Below are 19,901 nucleotides of genomic sequence, written 5' to 3' on the forward strand. Positions count from 1 at the left end.
GCACAACGACGTAACGCTCGCAAGGGCTGATGGGAAACTGAGTTGTTGAGAGCTTCATGGCCTCATTACACTCAGTTGTCGGTTTATTAGGGATACCTAGCTAAAACTAATGCAGTCCAATACAACAGCATTTTTATTAAAATTATTTTAGACAGGTATTGATTCATCTTCATGGTCATTTTCGAGGATGTAGGGGTGCTGTTGAACTGTAAGGTATTATACAGAGATGTACAGTAATTCTGTTATTTAGTCTTCCCTGATTGATATAAATGCGGTGGGCAAAATAATAGAAACCCGTCAGAGTTTGACAAGATACAACTCAACAGCACGGCAAACTGCATCCTCCAAAATCATCATTAAGTTGTATCAACAACTCTGTAAAACAGTTTCAACAAAAAATGAACATAACCTTCATGAAGGTATTTCTTGCAGGACTGTTGTATAAGACTGCATTTGTTTTAGCTAAGTGTATTTAATAAACTGCTGTTTTATGCTGTTTCTCACAGGAATCATTTTTGCTGGAAAAGGGTACCATAGAAATATATGATAATAATAAAATAAAAATAAATAGAATTTAAATTCATATTTTGTCCTAGTTGTCAAGATTTGTACAAGATTTGTTAAAACCATTGATACCGCTTGTGTTCTTTGTGGGTTTTTTGGGGGGTTCCACTAAGCCTGTCAGTCACTTGTTCATCTTGGAATGGTCAATACTGTACAAGTTTTTGAAAGGATCTATCTGCTAACGTTATTTCCAGAATTTATCACGGTTTCTCTATGAAATGGAAAACATCTCATTTGATTTCCTTTACCACAGCCAGATAGAGAAAGAGAAAGAAAAATTCTACATGATCAGTCTTATCATACTTGTAGCCAACTTTTATAACCATGAGCATAGAAACTCTAACAGCAAACCCCTTTTCCTACTCTGGTTAATGAAAAAAAAACTACAACTTTATTATTTCATACAGTACAAATAGAAAAGATGTCAAATGTATATGTGCTGTGTGTATTGAAGTTGGGTTATGAATATACAGTCAACATATAATTAACAAGATCAACATTGCCCTTTACGACACACGCGAGCCTAAAGGATTTTGAAAAAGGCAGACATCACCAAAGCACACAAACTAGTTTAGCACAATTCATAAATAAACTGAAGAAATGTATAAATAATAATTACAAAAAAATAAAACAACGAACTGTTTTGTGCTTCAACAACCGACAAAAAAACTACAATTTCCAGCAGGAGAGCATGGTTTATGATTGACAGTCAGCCTGTCCAATCATGGAATCTGAAATGCCGAGACTACCGCATTGGGCGGGGCTTTGAAGCACAAGAATGGAGGCGATCGGCGGGCAAACGTATCATTTCACGCTTTGAAATGTAGTTTCCCACAGATACGTTTCAGTTTTTTTGATTTCCATGGCACGGTTAGTGACGAGGGGCTGACAAAAAGGCATACGCCTGTGTGAACGAAGAGAGATGGCTACACGAGGGATTGTCCAACGAGAGTGAATGAGAGGTAAGGGGAAAGAAGGGCCCGTCGTCGTCGTAGCCGGAGAGCTGCGGGTAAAAGTGGGTAGCGCCGCCTGACGGACCGCCCGACGAACCGGGCAGCCGCTGTCAGGAAACCGCGGTGTCGAGAAACAGGTCTGCAGTATCGGAGGGAGCGCCGCCAACAGCTCTCCATGTGCCATCACACTGTAAACAAAGATAGGGATCACATATTTGGGGAGAATCGGACAATGGTTAGTAAGGTTGTGTTAAGTAGTGGTCGTATCGTTAGCAGTAGAGGGCCTTCATTTGGCTAACGGCTGAAAATTGCGATGTTTGTCCGCAGGATTGTATCATAATGTCTGTGTCAACAGTGCTGTTTTTTTATTGTAAAATATAAGATAATGGCAAATGTGCCAATGTTTTAACAATTTCATTGCTACTACGTAACGGCTGATTTATTTACCGATGCTGCTCAGTGTTACATGTTGTCATTTTCATGTTTTGTTTACCACAGGTGTGCTCTTATACTGGACTGGATGAAAAAAAAAGTCGTCATTCATTGGACACAGCAGTGGTTTCACTTTAACACTCACCAGCCTCATCACCTGTCACATATCCCCTTTCATGTTACACTCACAATCTACATAAGACAGCACATACACTCACACAGATACACAGTGCCAGCATGGCGGAGCAGCAGGAGGAGGCAGAAGGTGTTTATGTGGAGCACCAGTACATGTGCAGTGAGTGTCACCAGCTCTTCAACACCCTTGAGGATGTGCTGATCCACCAGCAGATCCACACTGGCCAAGAGGGAGAAGGGGAAGGGGAGGTAGTGGAGGGCATGACCATCCATGGTGTCCCTGAGATGGGGCAAACCCAGCAGTACCAGTGTCTGGAGTGTGGGACCCTCCTCATGAACCCAGAGGAGCTGCTGCAGCACCAGGAGATGCACATGAGAGAGGCTGGGATGGAGGTGGAGCAACAAGGTGACATTGGTTTATGTGTTTTTTGAGCAAGCATGAAGGTGATGATATAATAATAATAATGTACTGCAGATGGGCTGAACATGATGCTATACTGTGGAAGTGAACTCGTGCTCTTATAAGGAAATCCATTTGTGCAATATATTAATGCAGTCATATGAGAGGAAGCAAAAAGTTCTCGGTTAAGCTAACTACAGACTCATCATACTAACTCAATTGTCAGGTTGCTTGCTTTGACAATATAATCTTTTCACATTTAAAGTGTGCATTCAACATTTTTGCCAGTTGCATGGCTGTTAGTCATTTTAAGGTTAAAAAAACAACACTAACTGTGAGTGTGTGTGACTGTTTGCTAGAGTTGTGCGAGGTCCTGGAGACAGAGGAAGCTGGGTCAGAGGCTCAGGTGTCGGGACCGGTCCAGTACCAGTGTCTCGACTGTCTGGCTTTGTTTGACTCGCCTGAGACATGGCTGGAGCACCGGCGGACCCACAGCAGGAGCAGCACACACAGTAACACAGAACCCACGGTAAGGGATCAAACATATGTTGACAAAGACTAATCAGTATTTAATTGTTTTAATTATTGAGTACAAATGCATACGTTTTTTTGTTATTATCAGAATTGAGTGGAGGCTGCTTAACACAATAATAGTTGTTTTGTCTGTGAAAATAAGCTGCCTGCTGAAATTGATGTTGTATTTACACCATGTAATTATGCACTGAGATAGATAAAACAGGCCTTGTTATGCACACTCCTTCACATCCTCTCAATACAAGATTTTGTTTAGCTATAACCTTTCTTGTAAATCATCAGCTGAATTGTAATTTTATTTTAATATAACACTTGGCCAAATCTTTGAACGAAGTGGAGCAGAAAAGGAAACAAAACACGCTTTTATTTTCTACCATGCTGAGTCATTCATGTGTGCACAGCTCAAAACAGTTAAAGTGATAGTTGTCAAAAGCTGGTAAAATTTTTGGTAATATTTTTCTGTGAATCTAAAAGCAAGCACTTCAGGAAATCTCTAAGTGATGGTGACAGTGTTAAAATGCACTTACAACTGTGTCTGACCATGCATTCATTACTTTTGAGTCATGCCCATATGCTGTAGGCTGCGTTAAATTTGCACATTTACACTGTCAGAATTTATTTCAGTGACTCTCTTATTTGGGTTGTGTAGGGCAGCACAGACTGGCTTGCTGCGATTATACTGTAATTTTAGACAGCACTAGTTTGAATGAGTGTCAGAGCCAATCCATAGACATCCGGTCTCCCAAGCATCTGATAATCTACTAAAATAAATGAATGAGTGACAGCAGATCTAAAATGTGAAGCATCTTTGCTATTCTAAAATCTGATATCACTGACTTATTTTGTAGCATTGCCTTAATTGAGAGTAGAAATTTAGTAACTGATGTTCATTTCTTTTGCCCTTGCAACAGGAGTATGTGCTACAGCCTGATGGCACCGTCACTCCACTGAACAGTATGCAGAACTACGTGCTGAGTGAGCAGCAGGCTGGGGAGATCCTGGCGCAGGTACTTGGGATAGTAAACATCTCACAACGGAAGCATAGATTTGAGGACTAGATGAATGGTTTTAGGGTTTCACTCTCTTTACATTTCTCTGTGTATTTTCCAGGTGCTTGCCCAGCAGCAGCAACAACAACAGAACAAGAAACGTCAGTCCGCTTTTAAAGCTGCTGCACCCTCCCGGTCCTCCCTGCTGCCTCCTGTGACAGCGACCCCTGGCTCTGCCACCATGCACCTGCAGATTCTCACGGCTCAAGCCCTGGCAGACAACTGCACCGCCCCCACTCAGCGCCGCTCCAAGCTGCCTCCTCTGTTGCCTGCTGTCGGCCGAGGCTCATCAGCAAAGCTGGGGATCATGGAAAATGGTGTCCAGAGACTGGAGTTAAGGTTGGCTCCCTCTGTCCAGGAGCAGCAGCAGCAGCCAACAGAGGTGGTGGTCATCCACCCTTACGAGTGCTCAGAGTGCTCCCTTCTCTTCCAAACTCCAGAGGACTTCCTCCAGCACCAGGGGGAGCACTTCCTGGGCCAAGACAAAGAGAGTGGAGAGTCGGGGGTCATGGGTGGCTGCGAGGAGGCACGAGGGAGGGAAGAGTCTACAGAGAAGGTGGAGGACATTAGGATCAGAGTGGCAGAGAAGAAAGAAACAGTCTGGACCAAGCCACAACAGTGTGAGCTCTGCAACCGCACCTTCACCTCAGTCAACCGGCTGGCTGCTCACAAACGTGTGCACGAGCAGGGCACACACGAATGCCCAGAGTGTGGCAAGGTGTTCAAGAAGGCAACATCGCTGCAGACGCACATGCGCACACACTCAGGTGTGGCCAGGTACCTGTGTGTGGACTGTGGCAATGGATTCACCACTGAGATGACTCTCATCATGCACAGGTAAGAGGTTTGGAGACACCAACACATCCTAGAAGATGATGAGAAACTGACCTGTTGACTTTTTCTGTCTGTTTCATCTGGTTTCTTGCAGGAAGTCCCACACTGCAGATCCCCTTCACAAGTGTCAGTTCTGCCACAAAACCTTCACCAACATGACCAAGTACCTCTACCACCGTCGCACCCACCTCAACCGTGATACATCTGGCACACCGGCCGCTCACTCTATGGTAGTTAGCATATGCATCTCCCAGTTGTGTCCACAACCTCATGTTAGTATGACATTTTAATGTAACATTTGCCTGTTGTCCCCTGTAGGTCTCAGCTCCAAGAAGAGCATCGCTCTCAGCCCTTGCCATCCTACAGAGAGCAAGAGAAAAGAGGAATTCCCACACAGAAACCAACCTGTTGGCCCCTCTCACAGAGGAAGAGATGGAGAAACTGGGAGAAGCTCCAATACAAAGCTCTCAAATTAAAATGGAAGGAGGTGAAGTGGAGATGAAGGGGGCAGACAACAACATGGAGGAGTCTGCCCCACTTGAAGATAACACTGATGAGTCACAGCAGGTGGAGGATGCCACCAAGTCTGGCTTAGCTACGGACCCTGCTCCCCTGGATGACACTGATGCAGGAGTCACGTTTAGCTCCACAGAAGCTGCTGCAGCTGCGTCATCAGACAAAGGGCCTTTTTCTTGTCGTTCATGCTGTAAGACCTTTTCCTCCCAGCTGCAGCTTGTTCAACATCGACGCAAGTCCCATGTCACTGAGCGCAGCTTTATGTGCGGAATCTGTGGCAAGTCTTTTAAGAAGCAGATCCACGTGCGCAACCACATACGAACACATACCGGCGAGAGGCCCTTTCAGTGTTCTGACTGCGGCAAAACCTTCTCTTCTCTTGCCAATCTAATGAGGCACAACCTCATCCACTCTGGTGTGCGCCCATACCGCTGTGATGTCTGCCACCGCTCCTTCTCACAGTCCTCCAATCTCCGTCAGCACAGCCTGCTTCACTCCAATGCTGCAACTCTGTGCTGCCCCGACTGCCCCGCCACCTTCCGCTGGTCAACGAAGTTAGCAGCACATCGCTACACCCAGCACCCGGGGGCTCCAGCCCCTTTCTCCTGTCCTCACTGTGAGGCTGGCTTCCTGAGCAGGAGGCAACGAGACAGCCACTGTCTGGGGCAGCACCCCACCCTGGTGCAGGCCGGTACAGGGATAGAAGTGGGCAAAGAGACCCACAACCAAGCGGAGCTGGGTGAAGACCTGACCTCAGAGCCCTCCACCTCAGCAGCAGTAGAGACACAATCAGGGGATTCAACCAGTCTTGTGCGGGGAGGTCTAGATTGCAACATTTGTGGGAAGAAGCTCAACTCTCCTGCCAACCTGCGACTTCACAGACTGAGCCACTTTGCTTTAGGCCCCGGGCGACCGCGGTGCGCCACTGGGAAGCGGCCTAAAGCCCACCAGTGTCCTATCTGTGGAAAACAGTTTGTGTCTTCCTCCGGAGTTGCACTTCACCAGCGAGTCCACACTGGTGAGCGCCCGTTTCCCTGCCAAGTGTGTGGCAAGCGCTTCCGTCAGAACACACACCTGCGAGAGCACCTGCGCACACACTCGGGGGAGCGGCCATTTCGCTGTGAGGTATGTGGAAAGGGTTTCATCCAGAGTATGCACCTGGCTGAACACCGTCGAACACACACGGGCGAACGGCCGCATGTTTGTCCTCTGTGCGGCAAAGCCTTCAAGACCTTCTCCAACCTGAGGAACCACAAAAAGACCCACGCCAGACAGCAGAGGCTGGATGAGGAGGCTGCTGCTCAAGCTGCCATGGAAACCAGCTCTGCTGTGGCAGTGGTGGATGCTTCAGCAGTGGAACTAGCTAACGGGCAGCCTCAGCTCATCCAGATCCACGCCTCAGATCTTCAGCAGGTCAGAATGAATTTACTTCACCTAATCAATAAAGAAGCATGACACTGCCATTTGAAAGCACTGAAATTTTAGGTGAATAATTAAAATCTGAACAGTTAAAGTGAGTGAGAGGATGACATTTAATCAGCACCTGTAAATGTGTTTGTGTACTCATTTTCTGCTGTTTGCTGAACTTACTCCAAGTTCTGTTTCCTCCTCTTAGACACAGGGAACTCCTACTATAATGTGTAACGAGTTCGGGGAGACCATCGCCATCATTGAGACGAGTGAGGGAGGAGCACTGCCTCTGGAGCAGGCCTTGGAGATCTATCACACAGCTTTGGAGAATGGCCTCGCCATGGACACAGTTGCTGTGGATGGCTTGCAGCTCCTCTGAGGACTAATACCAGTCAGAAAAACTAGAATTATTTCTCTAGAGCTACTGCTGGACTGATGAGTCTTAATACAGACTGAAACAGACTAATTGAATACTGTGAGGGTGAGGATTCAGTCCTGAGTAATAATTAACTGGAACCAGAATGCTGAAATGACAAATCCATATTAAGTTCAGCAAACACACCAAAGTATGTCAACTTCCCTCTTTGTGTACTGAAATGATGCATACTAAAATTAAGAATATGGCATTCATTATGAATAAGGACCATTGGTTGTGCCTCATGACATTTGTATGATTAAATTTGTCATTTATATGAGATGGATGTGATTTTTTTCCCCTCTGTTTAAAGGCTAGTTCATAATTTTGAAACAAAGTATTCCGTTGTAAATAAGTGAAATCAATAAATGTTTTTTCAAGATGATTAAATTAAATTTCACATATCCAGAGTCACTGCTGTACACTGTAAAAGTAATGTGAACCTTATTTTGATCAGCTGCTGTTACGTCTAAAGGGGCTGGATAAAAAATAGAATTCTATTTAGATAACATTGTAGAACCACGCCATTTATTTTATCTCTGCTGAAGGAAAACCCATTTTTCACATTTCCAGCAATAAAATCACTTTAATTGAACACCTATTTTTATTTGCATACTGAAAGATACAGTTACAAACTTAAATTATTCATATAAATTCCTCTCTTGCATACTGGAACAGCAAAACAAGGAGTATAACACAAAAACATTAATAGCCATATTTATTATTGTTTTTCCATTTCATGTTTTACCTTCGGTAATGGGTGTCTTAAAAGTCAACTTATGTTCAATGACAGATTTTTCCTTATCAATAATATAATGAGTCTACTGACTCTACAGTAATTATTTACAACACAACCAAGTCTTGCACAAAGACACAACCAGTATTATATCCTACCAGCTCTCTTTGATTCATTACCCTCCTCTCACTTACCCCAGTTTTCTCTCCGTCTGTCTAAAAAGGAGGTCTGGAGAGAGCAATAAAGTGACAAAGGGAGGAAGGAGGGAAGGAAAGAGGTGGAGGAAAGAGATGTACAAGTGTTGAGGCTATAGAGTCAAACTTAGCAAGGGACAGAGGCATACAAGGTTGTTGAAAAACATACTGCTTATTACTGTTGAAAGGATATAAAGGTCCACGTTGAGTTTGTCTTCCTCTTTGAAATGAATCATAAAAATAACTGCACCACAGGTCCTTGCTGAGGTGAGGCAGTCAAGGGAAGACTACAATGGAGTAACTGTACAGGTGTGGAGCAGCATCTCTCACCTGCCTTCAAAATTATATATAAAAAAAACTAGTACAAGCAATCAACAGCTGGCAGAAATTAAGGAAACATCTGCCAGCAATGAAAGTAGAACTAAGGACCAGGATCCACTGCAGTGATAGGAGTAATAACAATAACCATATGAATAGTACAACAACAAACTTAATATGACCATGTTAAATACAAATCAAATTATTTTTAAAAAAGTTAATAAAACTGCTTGGCAATGGAGGATTAAGGCTGTAACAGCCTGACCTCTACAACTAAGAGCCAGGATGTGCCCATTGACTCTGACCCACCTCGTTCCTTCATGGCTAGCGAATGAGAGGCACAGGAATGCTTGGTTCCTACCTACTGGCATGTGCTCGGGTCAGTTGTGAGAAATGAGGACTTGGCCAGACAGGTAATTGCAGGAATGATGGCACTGCCAGAAGTCCACTAACATTTCAGTCGATTTTTCAGTCTCTCCTGGTAGACCCCTCCTGAAGGTCTACATGCGAGCAGTGAAATGGTGAAAAAGATATTTCCAGGTCCATAGCAATGAGTGCTTGTGAAATCAATCTTGTCAAATCAAATGGTTTCCAGCTGTTGAGGGCCCAGCCCCCGAATGTCAGCAGAAACAAGAAACAAGCTTACAACAGTTCAGTCTACATACAGGTTGTTCCTCAAGCAGAGACGTACTGCTTTTACTCATCTAACCCTGTTAAAAACAAATATCAAAACATGTAACATTCTTTTTTTTTTTTTCTTTAAAACTGCTGACTTTTCACCATCTCAGAACGGGTTAAGCAGGTTTCTCCGTCCAAAACAAGAACCCTTTCATTTTCGAGGCAAATGAGTGCAGCTGTACACAATGGTTCTTCGTTCACTGGCATCAATGGGAGCTTCCTGCAAGGTGGTTAATACAGAGTGCTAATTCAAGTGTGGGATTTAAGAGTTTGCAGGTTGTGTGCCTGTGTTGTGGTAGTTTTTGTGCCACTGCTTTTTCACATGTCCTTTTTTTGGTACAATGGTCACAAATTAAAAAAAAAAAGTCTCAACATTGCATACAAACATCTCTTACTCTCAAAAGGTTGGCTGCTGAGGATAGAAAGAAATCAAGATCTGATCAGAGGAAAGCAAAGAGGGTGGATTTAAAAAAAACAAAAAACTGGAAACTTGAAAGTGTGTAGGGCATGAAGATGAGTGACAGCAACAGTCACTGATTGGTCAATCTAATAAGTCAGCATCCCTCATCTGCAAGAGTCCTGTGAGTCCCGTGTTTCCTCTGGGCTTAGGTCTGTCCCCTGCTCCACTTCTTCATCCTGCAGGTCCCCGCCCCCTCTCCCAGATCCTTCTCCTGCCTGGGAACCAGAAGGTCCAGGGAGGGAGCAGGCTGAGTCAGAGATACCTAAACCAGAGGCATCGGAGGGGGCAGCGGTCTGCATGATCTTCTGCCGGACCTCCCTGATCTTCAGCTGCAGACACACCTTGGTGGGAAATATGTCAGAGTATCTCGTCTGGAAGGCTGCAGTGGCCTGAGCTGGAAGCAACATAAAAAAAAAAAAATTTCAAAGTCAAAAAATGAATGTCTGCAAGTGGGAATTCATTCTGAAAGTTTGTATATACAGTAGGGAGTATGTGCTTGTGTCTTACCTGATGGAAAGAAGCCCTGCTCCTGGAACAGCTGCATGACCAGTGCTCTCCTCTGGTCCAGTGTTCGTCGCAGGGAGGAGTACGGCACCTTATCAAACTCCAGTTCTGCCAGGATGTCTTCTCCATCTGTGGCTATGAGACGGGACAAACAGATGGAGTGGATGAATCTTCAGGAAACTGGTTAGAGAAATGAATTATGTCCCTCCCCATGCACTCCAAAAGGTGGGATCCATTTGAAAAAAAACACAGCAGTAGGCAAAACATTACTCTAAGCCACTGATTCCTATTTAACCCATATATAGAGTTTCAAACTAGTCCTTACATCAGTTAAATTTTTTTCTGTATTTGGTCATGTACTTCCAACTATTATATGGTAACTTGGTTCTGATGTGTGGTAGATTCTCAGTGAGGTTGAAGTAACTACGTAACATTAAAAACATTACAGTGAAAGCACAGTGCAAACACTAAAAAAAGAAACACCAACAAGAGCTCTCTACCCAACCCCTCATCCTACGCTGCTATTACATACATCCTGCCCAGAACAAAATGTAATTGTCTGTCTTAGTAGTGCTCTTGCTTTTCTCGGTGCGTTACCTGCTCTGTCGAAGGTGAAGATGTCTCCCTCACACTTTGCGGCACTTTTGGGCGTGTTGGGCTCTGAGCTGCAGCTTGAGCGCCGGCGGCTTTTTCTTTTAGGAGAGACTTGATCGTCAGTGGCTGAGTCCAAATCTAGAAGCACAAAGAGGAAGCAAACTCATTTCAAAACCACCAACATGAAGTGCATCTTTTACCAAAGAGCAAGTGTGAAAATCAACATGTGAATGACACATTCAGAAAATACTTTTACTGTTGAATTACACTAATGACACACATATACACTGGTAACGGGCGGCTGTGGCTCAGGAGGGAGAGCGGGTCATACACTAATCAGAAGGTGTCGAGTCCGCATGTCGAAGTGACCTTGGGCAAGATACTGAACCCCAAGTTGCCTCTGATGGCTGTTTCATCATTGTATGAGTGTCTGTGTGGTACAAGTGCTGTATGAATGTGTGTGTGACCGAGTGACTGTGGCACTTTGAGTGGTCAATAAGAATAGAAAAGCGCAATATAAGAGGAGTCCATTTACCATTTAACAATGAAACAACAACAACAACAGCAGCAGAGCTCAAATATCCATCAACAAAATCTAGAGAGTATCACACATTTAAATCTTTGTTTTGATAAAAACTGTGAATATTTGCTTTTCTCTAAATGCTTGAACATCCATGACAAATCACTGCAACTACCTTACAGATTAGGCCTGCACCTGTCAATTATTTTCATTATTGCTTAATTTTCTGATTATTGGCTTGGTTAATCAATAATCATTTGGTCTACAGACGCCACAAAACAGTGAAAAATGTATGTCACAATATCCTCAATGACATATTAAATGTCTTGTTTTCTCCAAGCAACAGTCTAAAAATCTTCAATTTACTATGATGTAAGGACAAGAAACAGATCTGATAATCTGGAACCATGAAATGTTTGGCATTTTTGCTTGAAAAATTACTCAATTATCAAAATAGTTGCCAGTTAATTTTCGTTAAATTCAACTAAAGATACAAATCTAAAAGCATTTAGTCAGACTATCATAAAAAGGTATTTTGAGTAAGACCTGTAGAGTTCTTCCTCTTGCGACGATAGCTGCCCAGAATTGCGCGGGGTGAAGTGGCCAGACTCTGCAGGGTGGGTGAAGGCAAAACCTCCTCAGGCCGAAACTCTGGCAGCTCCGCAAAGCGCTCCTCAAAATACACCTCTGACAGCACCCTGCCAGACCAACACACACACACACACAAAATACAGAGTGTATATATACACTGTCCACCAATATTTTTTCTAACCTTAAATAAAAGATTCATAAAGGTGTTAACTCACTTGTCCACAGAGTCAAAAGTCTTCTTTAGAGGTGGTGGGCGGGCTTTAATTTTTTTGGGCGCAGGACCCTCTTTGTCAGTCTGTGGGGGAGGCAGAGCAGGCTCTGTGGCTGATGGAGGAGGGAGAGGAGAAGAGGGGAGGGACTCCTTCCATCCAGTCTGCACAGAAAGTTAAATTCAAGTATTTTAAACAGTCACAGAGATGTTATGTGTCAACAACAACTGGGTAGTTTTTTCTGTTTGTATTACAGCTGAAAGCCAGTGCGTGATGTTTCTCTCACCTCTTTGGCGGTTGTGCTTTCCCTGGTCCTTGTGTCAGAGGAGTCCGCTGCACTGGAGCTCTCCAGGGCTCGGTCAGAGAATGGCGGCTCCTCGGCAGGATGTGTTGATGGAGACGCTGTCTGCCCTGCCGGCTCAGGATCAAAGGAGAAGTGACTGTTGGCCGCAGCTTCCCTTTCTCGCTCTCTCTCCTTTTCACGCTCTCGCTCCCTCTCTCGTTCCCTCTCTCGCTCCCTATCCTTTTCCCGTTCTCTCTCTTTTCCTCTTCCTCCTCCTTCGTAGCTGCCCACAGGTATGTTTGCCACTGTTGCCTTCACTTTCTGAGGGGTCCTGACTGGAAGCTGGGTTAGTTTGGGTGTACCTGGTGTGCTGCCTGTAAAACAAAGATAAAATGAATAAATAAAGAATGAAAGAAAATAATTCACTATAAATTATAACCATGCAAAGTTAGTCTTGGATATATAAAAGACAAATAAAAAATAAAAAAAACAGTGTACCAGGTGTTTGGATTTGAAGTGGAGGACTGCAGGGCCTTATGGACACAGCTGAGCCACTGGGAGGTGCCACTGAGCTGCTACTGCTGGAGGTCTGCATCTGCCTCTCAAGCTGTCTGTCCGAATGTGTCAGCAGCTCTGTCTGCCTCTCCGCCTGCCTTTCAGCTTGTCGATCTGCAGGTCTGTCCAGAGGCAGGTGCCTGTCTGCCTGTCTGTCCGGATGTGGGTGTGTGATTGTGGCGGGTGTTGCTGTGTGTTTGGGCAGGATGTGAGGGGAAGCACTGGAAGGGCTGGAGACGGAATAGACCACGCTGGGGGGCACTGCTGTCATGGAGACCACCCCTGTTGCCATAGTGACGCTAGGTGAAGGAGGGTAGATGGCGGTGACTATCTGGCCCCCGGAGCCTGAGGCGGGGGCTGAGGTGGAGGGCTGTGGAGATTGAGCTGTGGCTATGAGCGGTGGCTGACCTGGATGAAGGAGACAGAACATTTTCACATGAATAAATGTCCATATTTCTTCTCTGTTGCCAAATAACATAACAAACATAACACAACCAATGTTGGTCCAGATTTGTCCTGTGAATGAGGTTTATACATGGAGTGAGGTGTTAAGGCAGTCCTACTGTCACAGTGTTGGCCAACTGAAACTGGTTGAAAGCCACACCACACCAACTACTGATCATCAAATATTTTGTCAAAGCACATGTTTGTATAGGTATTCAGTAAAGAGACAAATGTGGATATTGCAGTTCAGGGGTCAGCAATTACGTTAATCCATAGGCCAGTTGTTTCAGCATTCTTCATTGGATGGCCAATGTTTTAATCGTGCAGCGGACACACAGGCCTACATTTTTTCAGTATATTTTATTTATTATTTATTTTTCATGCAAGAATTAATTGAAGGTATTAAACTGTTTCTAGGTGGGAGATTTTTTCCCTTAAAGCTGCTTATGTTAATACTAATTTCTAAAAATAATATATGCAAATATATGTTCTGTGTTAAACCATGAGACTAGAGCTGTAATTGATAGGTTAACCACACATGATGACACAGGCAGACTTCATTTATAGTTGAATAAAATTCATTAAAATTGTGGAATTTCAACTTTAAATGAAGCAGATAGTATTACTGATCTGTGTTATTCATCCATTAATTTCATTTCAGCACCCTGCACTGTTCACCTGGCACAGAATGAGACATACTTGTAGTCCAAACCCATACTACATACTATTTTTTTTACTTTTGAGAATGTACATTAGTGTGTGCCCATTAAAAAAAGTGACTGCATGAAGTATATTCAAACCAGACTGTATGCATACTAAATATATCAATTTTTGAGTGTGCTGTTGATAGACACTATTCTTCCACAAAGTCCAAAGGAAATGGGGAAGTAACACACCACTGGAGGGTAACTAAAATAAACTGTGGTAGTGAAACAGCTTTTGAAAGATAATGAAAAACAAAAAATAGGTTTGTAATCTTGGAAAGGGCTTTCCTGGAGTTGCAACTTGATTGGCACCAGACCTTATACACATTTAGTATAAAATAATGATGTATGGTGCTTTTTTGTGAACCAAGTGCCAAAGCAGTTCACTATAACAAGTTGTATGTGGTATATGCTGTATAAAATTTGGATGTAGTATGGCTTTAGTACACAGCTAGTATTCATGGTATGCTTGTCTTCATGCGGGCACAGTATTAGATATTATGAGTTCATATTTATTGGGATTTAAATGAGCCTCGTATTTACATTGTTTTTTAGCTAAATAACTTCACCATTTGTCAAGAGGCCAAATATTTTAGCTTGAGCCGATTTGTTGAAAGGGCATTTTGTGTAACTAATTTCATACAATACTTTATAAGCTACTTTTTGTGTTTGTAAAGAACAGAGGCTATGAAATCATCTTTCCATGGCACTGACCTGCAATCAGTGGCTGAACCAATGTCTGTCCAGGTGGTGCGATGGCTGTAAACCCGAGTGTTGCTAGGGGCGAGGGAACATATGCAGATCCAGGCACTGGCAGAGCTTGGTGGGTGGGGGAAGAGCCTGTTGCCGTGGAGACCAGAGGCAGAGTGGATGGGACCCCTGGAGTGGACTGGACATAGGTGATCCTGGACAGGAGCAGGAGAGGTGATTAGTGGGGAGAAACTGAAAATGAGGAATTAAAATAAAAAGGTGAAGAAGGCCAACAGAGACACAGGAAGAAGTAGATGACATTTTTGTAATGAAAAATGTCGAGAAAGGTGTAGTAGCAGTGACAGAAGGTGTTAAAGTATAATAACGAGGCAGAATAGAAATGATGGGAACAGACATGATTATTAAGAAAGAGGAAGACAAAAAGAGAAGTGCTGCAGAGGGGGGTCAGTGGTTGAGTGTACATCACATAGAGCAGCACTGGATGACTAGTGCTCTCTCTGTGTGTGTGTGTGTGTGTGTGTGTTAGAAGCTGAGAGGTAGTGTGGGGGTGGCAGGCAGAGGCAACTTGGGCCACCAGCAGCATGACTAACACATCCAGAATAGAGCTGCACTGCTACGGCTGCACCCCTGCTGGAGTTTTTGTTTCTCATGTTGTCTACTCGCTGTGCTTTAAGAAATCCGGACTGCACTACAACTTCATGCTGTTTGGTATTATTTATGCCACCTTAACTCAATCAAGTACCAGAATGTGCCTTGAGTTACTTCATTCCATAAAATATGAGGGAAAAATAATATATTTATTTTGATAACAACTGTTTGACAGTAATCAGCTTTTGCAGACAATTGTTTTGTTTAAAACTTCAAGAATTAACTGCCCCATTTGAAAGGGTATTTCATTCTGTTTCAAATGGCTGAATAAACCTTTTTAACATCTCTAGTGGGTGATAATTGTCATGTAAACACTCCTTCTGGCTGCTTTCTATCACACTTTCTATGCATGCTCACATCATTATTTTAAGTCCAAGATTGTTGCTGAGGGATTATCTTTGGTTAAGTGATGTTTCTAGTTTTAGGTAGATTCTGAGTCACTCTGAATCCCATGAATGGCTTGCCTGCTCCAATTTAATGATTCCAAGAGTAGTGTGTGTGTGTGTGTGTGTGTGTGTGTGTGTGTGTGTGTGTATATATATATATATATATATATATATATATATATATATATAAAAAACATGCTTCAATAGCAACCATAGCAGTGAACCAACAAAGCGGCACAATGCTGGTGCACCTTTTCAAACGTTTTCACATGAGTTGGATTTCCTTTTTCTAAACATGTATTCTGGAGCACAGCACGTCTGATCCATTTCTTCTCTGAAGCATTTATGTATTTTCTTGGAAGCCATCAGTCAGATTTCTTTCATACAGGAAAAAAATGACTGACAATAATTGAACAAATACTGAGATCAACAGAAGCCCAGGACAGGATGAGTAAAGCTGGCATATGTTCCTAAATGGGTGCCTGTTTGTCAGGGCTGAGTCAACCTTTTCTGGCACAATCTGTAATTTGTTTATAGCCCCTTTCAGACATCTGATCTGTAACAGTGTTGGGTTCATCTAGCTGTTGAAGAAATAGCTTTTAAGCTTTCAAACAGTCTCCATTATAGAGCGTTACATGTCGACTCACAACACGAGTGTTATCAAGAGAGCAGCAGTGCCCAAGCGTAAATGGAACTCTAAAATCCTTTTTCCCCTCCTTGCTGCACCACAGCACTACTGGAAAACAGCAGTGAATTAGTGAAAGTTGACATTAAGGTGGAAGAGTCAAAATACATGCTGTGTCAATTATGAAAAATAAAACTTTATGATAAAACAAAGATTTTGTCATTGACATTTTATCCTTAACATTTGATTGTCAACCATATACCATGCTAACTGATAACTTTTATTTAATTCATCCACTAGGATTACGTGCATACATAAAACATGCTGACAAGCTGTTCCAGTGAGGTTTGTAAAAAGAAACATATTTATCCAAGTTCTGGCTTTCAAATAATTCCTCAGTTTGCTCACTAGCTGTTTATTCTATACATTACATTAATTATCAATATAGTGTAAAATGTGCCAACAGCCAGGTGAGCATTTCTACAGAAGCCCAATATTCATGTTAAATGATGTTTTGACCTATCATCAGGCCATGCAGTGGGTATCAGGGAGTGCTTTGCAAACCTACTCTCACCTAAGCAAAGAGCAAATTCTCTGTGGCTTGACCCAGCCTTGTATCTGCTGTAAAAATGTTGTATTTTTGTGGTAAGCATTTTGCTGGATTTTCAGCAAAATCCTTGAACTGAAAGAAGCTGAAAATTTAGGGCAAATGTGCTGGTAATCTAATCAATGGAATTTGCCAAGGAGGATTTTTATTTCGCTATGTTCCCCTGCACTGCTAGATAAAATAAATCCTCGATGGAAAAAAAAAAACCCACATCATTACAAATATTCTCACCTGAAATGTGAAGAACACCATGAATATCTCCTCTTGCTCCTCTCGCTTCTCTTTTTGAATTGGCTCATTCACAGTATTTCGTTTATAAAATAATTTATTAAACAGATTTAATTTTCTTGCACACAAGGAATGATAATTAGGCCAACATATGAATTTATTACCCAGCTGTCTTCAGAGGGCATCACAAGTTACACATTTAATAGACATATGTGTATAAACACTCATGTAGATCATCACATATAGTCAAGATTTAATACCAGAGTGAAGGAATAAACACTTTTTACAAACATGATACCAAAGTGTTTCTTACAGTCTTTCAGTGGCAGGTACGGGAGGGGGATTTAGTCTGATGAAAATAAAGACTTTCTAAACAGACAACTACAGTAAAGCATTTCAAAGTCAGTTAAGGATAATGTTCATCGTTGAACACTTATCTGTTTGTTTGTTCTGGGGTACCAAGGTGGTGACGTTTACCACATCAGCACATACTATAAGCCTTTAGTTACTTGAAATTGTTATGTTGCACAATAATCCTGTTGCTATCTGTTCTGTTCTTACGTCAGCAGCGGATGCCCAAGTGCAAAATAAAAAGCATATAAAAGTGGCGTTGTAGGTTCAAAAAAGTAGAAGATCTATATTCATTGTCTCAGTGCAGTTTGTTTTTTGAGTTATTTCCTACCTGGTAGGTGCTGGTGGCAGTAGTACAGCCTGGGAAGGCGCTGATCCTGGAGCAACCACAGCAGCTGTGCCTACTGTTACGGGGAAGGGGCTGGCAGGGTGCACTGCTCCGCCCTGAGGCAGCTGAGACTGGACCACAGGCATGGGCGCTATTTGAATGATCTAAAGAGTCATGGAAAGAGAAGGCCATGAAGAAAATCGAAGGGACAAATACAAATGTATGATTGGACAACACAAGTGGTGAAATACATATTTGTTTTTACTTGGCGTTGCTAACAAAATTTTAATGATTTCTAAAGTTCTCATATCAGTGTCTTCAGTTAAGTGCTAACTGACCTTGCTTCCAGTCTGAGCACCGTTCTGGACAGGAAGAGGTGGAGCCACAATGGGAAACTGCTGGGCAGGGGCTGGCGCAGTCCGTACTGTTGCCATGGGAACAAGCATTTTACCCTGGAGCACTGGAGATTGTGTTTGTACTAAGGCAACAACAGAAAAAGGGGGGGGGGGGTTTATTAGGAGTCACCACAGATTATTTCGTATATGTATCTGAGCCCTTGTCATGACTCTGCTTTGCTTTGCTGTCATGACTGCAGATTTAATGCTCTCACCTCGGGTTCCCGGGCTGACCACTCCCACTGCTGGGCTGGACGTATAGCCTGTCAGTGAACTTGTACCCTGCTGCTTTCCATTGGCTAAGGACACGTGTGCGGGTGGAGCTGTGGGCAGGTTGAAGATACTGGTTGGCTGGCTGAGCTGCTGAGGTGGACTCTTGGGGTTGGTGTTGGCAGGTAGGGTGGGCAGGATGTACTGAACTTGTGTGATGGCCTTACCCCCGTGCGGTGCCAGGGAGGAAGCAGGAAGGAACTGGGGCTGAAGCAGGGGCAGAGGCAGGGGCCCATTGGTTTGGTTATGTGGAGCTGAAACAGCGGTGGAGGGAAGGGCCTGATGCTGGGAGGGCTGAGGCTGGGGGGAGGGGGTGATGAGCTGTACAGCAGGTTGAGCAGACAGAGCCCCTCCTAACACTAAATTTGTCACTACACCACCTGGGCCCACGCCTCCACCTACAGGATTAGGTGATGAAGAAGAGTAGTACCCACCCCCTGTGGCTGTGGCCCCGCCTCCTGGTCCTGAACCAATCAGAAGTTGCGGCTGCTGCTGGGGAGTCAGGGACTTCCTCTCTGGTGGATGTGGGCTGGATGAAGTGCCTCCATCTCTGGGTTTGCTGGCAATGGGGAGTGGTGTGCTGATAACAGGACGCATTACATTGGTCACCACAGTAGAGGCCACCCTCACAGCACCAACGCCCAGGAGTGGGTTCCCACCCAGTGAACCCACTGACGAGGATGGAGGCCCTCCAGCTGGAGAAGTGGAAATGACTGACTGACCAGAAGAGAGGGAGAGAGAAGAGGCGTGCACTCCTCCTCCTCCTCCTGCCGCCTCTCCCCCAAATGTGTCCTTACCCTCTCCTTCTCCTCTTTCCTTCCTCCTGTGATCTGAAAACCCTCCCCCTCCTGATCTCCCCTCATCATAACGCTTGTTGGTGGGGTAAGAGGACAGTGAGACACTCCTGCCATGAGGGGTATGGTGTGAGGAAGATGATGATGCAGTAGAGCAGATGACTGGAGCAAAAACTCTCTGAAAGGAAAGACAGATGAACAGAAAAAGATTTTGAAAAAAGAAAGATACCATATAAGGCACTTACTTTTTAAATGGTAAATCAATCTATATGTGATTAACTAAAAAGATGAATAACAGGAGAAAAATAATGTTACCTTTCGATCGCTTTCATCTCCAGAACCGTTATCACTGTCGCTGTCAGTCACCCGCTCCTTACACTTGAGGTCTATGGAACTGCTCGGATAGGGGTCCTCTGTGGAAAATAAAAATATACACTACTTATGCTGCATTGATGCAATTTCGACAGAATGGAAAGAACAGGGAAAAAACTAACTCTGACTTCCTGATTACCTGAAATTTCAGGTA

The 19,901-nt window shown here is 43.6% G+C and overlaps 2 protein-coding genes across 2 annotated transcripts in view; one reads left to right on the forward strand and one right to left on the reverse strand.

The window, feature by feature from the left end:
• Positions 1-1,328: 1,328 nt before the first annotated feature.
• On the forward strand, positions 1,329-7,637 carry znf526 (zinc finger protein 526). The gene is made up of 8 exons (XM_023429911.2): positions 1,329-1,526; positions 2,016-2,490; positions 2,844-3,013; positions 3,930-4,025; positions 4,129-4,904; positions 4,996-5,131; positions 5,220-6,830; positions 7,033-7,637. The coding sequence occupies exons 2-8, from the start codon at positions 2,187-2,189 to the stop codon at positions 7,204-7,206; spliced, it is 3,267 nt and encodes a 1,088-aa protein (XP_023285679.1). The 5' UTR covers positions 1,329-1,526; positions 2,016-2,186; the 3' UTR covers positions 7,207-7,637.
• Positions 7,638-7,827: 190 nt separating this feature from the next.
• Positions 7,828-19,901, reverse strand: part of cicb (capicua transcriptional repressor b) — a 38,985-nt gene continuing 26,911 nt past the window's right edge. Inside the window, exons 10-21 of the mRNA XM_023429910.2 lie at positions 19,691-19,788; positions 18,527-19,553; positions 18,255-18,394; positions 17,920-18,080; positions 14,747-14,937; positions 12,828-13,292; positions 12,333-12,703; positions 12,053-12,210; positions 11,793-11,944; positions 10,730-10,864; positions 10,136-10,267; positions 7,828-10,022 (exon numbers count right to left, since the gene is read on the reverse strand). Of these exons, the coding sequence (XP_023285678.1) occupies positions 9,733-10,022; positions 10,136-10,267; positions 10,730-10,864; positions 11,793-11,944; positions 12,053-12,210; positions 12,333-12,703; positions 12,828-13,292; positions 14,747-14,937; positions 17,920-18,080; positions 18,255-18,394; positions 18,527-19,553; positions 19,691-19,788 (3,320 nt within the window). The 3' untranslated portion in view covers positions 7,828-9,732. The remainder of the gene's footprint in view (positions 10,023-10,135; positions 10,268-10,729; positions 10,865-11,792; positions 11,945-12,052; positions 12,211-12,332; positions 12,704-12,827; positions 13,293-14,746; positions 14,938-17,919; positions 18,081-18,254; positions 18,395-18,526; positions 19,554-19,690; positions 19,789-19,901) is intronic.

This window comes from Seriola lalandi, unplaced genomic scaffold (genome assembly GCF_002814215.2).
Source record: "Seriola lalandi dorsalis isolate HSWRI2012SDOR001 ecotype SW California unplaced genomic scaffold, Sedor1 jcf7180002054900, whole genome shotgun sequence".
NCBI lineage: Eukaryota > Metazoa > Chordata > Actinopteri > Carangiformes > Carangidae > Seriola > Seriola lalandi.

Coding starts and splice junctions, on each gene's coding strand:
- znf526 (XM_023429911.2), top strand. CDS start 2,187: ATGGCGGAGCAGCAGGAGGAGGCAGAAGGTGTTTATGTGGAGCACCAG. Junction 4,905..4,995: donor ATGACTCTCATCATGCACAG/GTAAGAGGTTTG, acceptor GGTTTCTTGCAG/GAAGTCCCACACTGCAGATC. Junction 6,831..7,032: donor ACGCCTCAGATCTTCAGCAG/GTCAGAATGAAT, acceptor TCCTCCTCTTAG/ACACAGGGAACTCCTACTAT.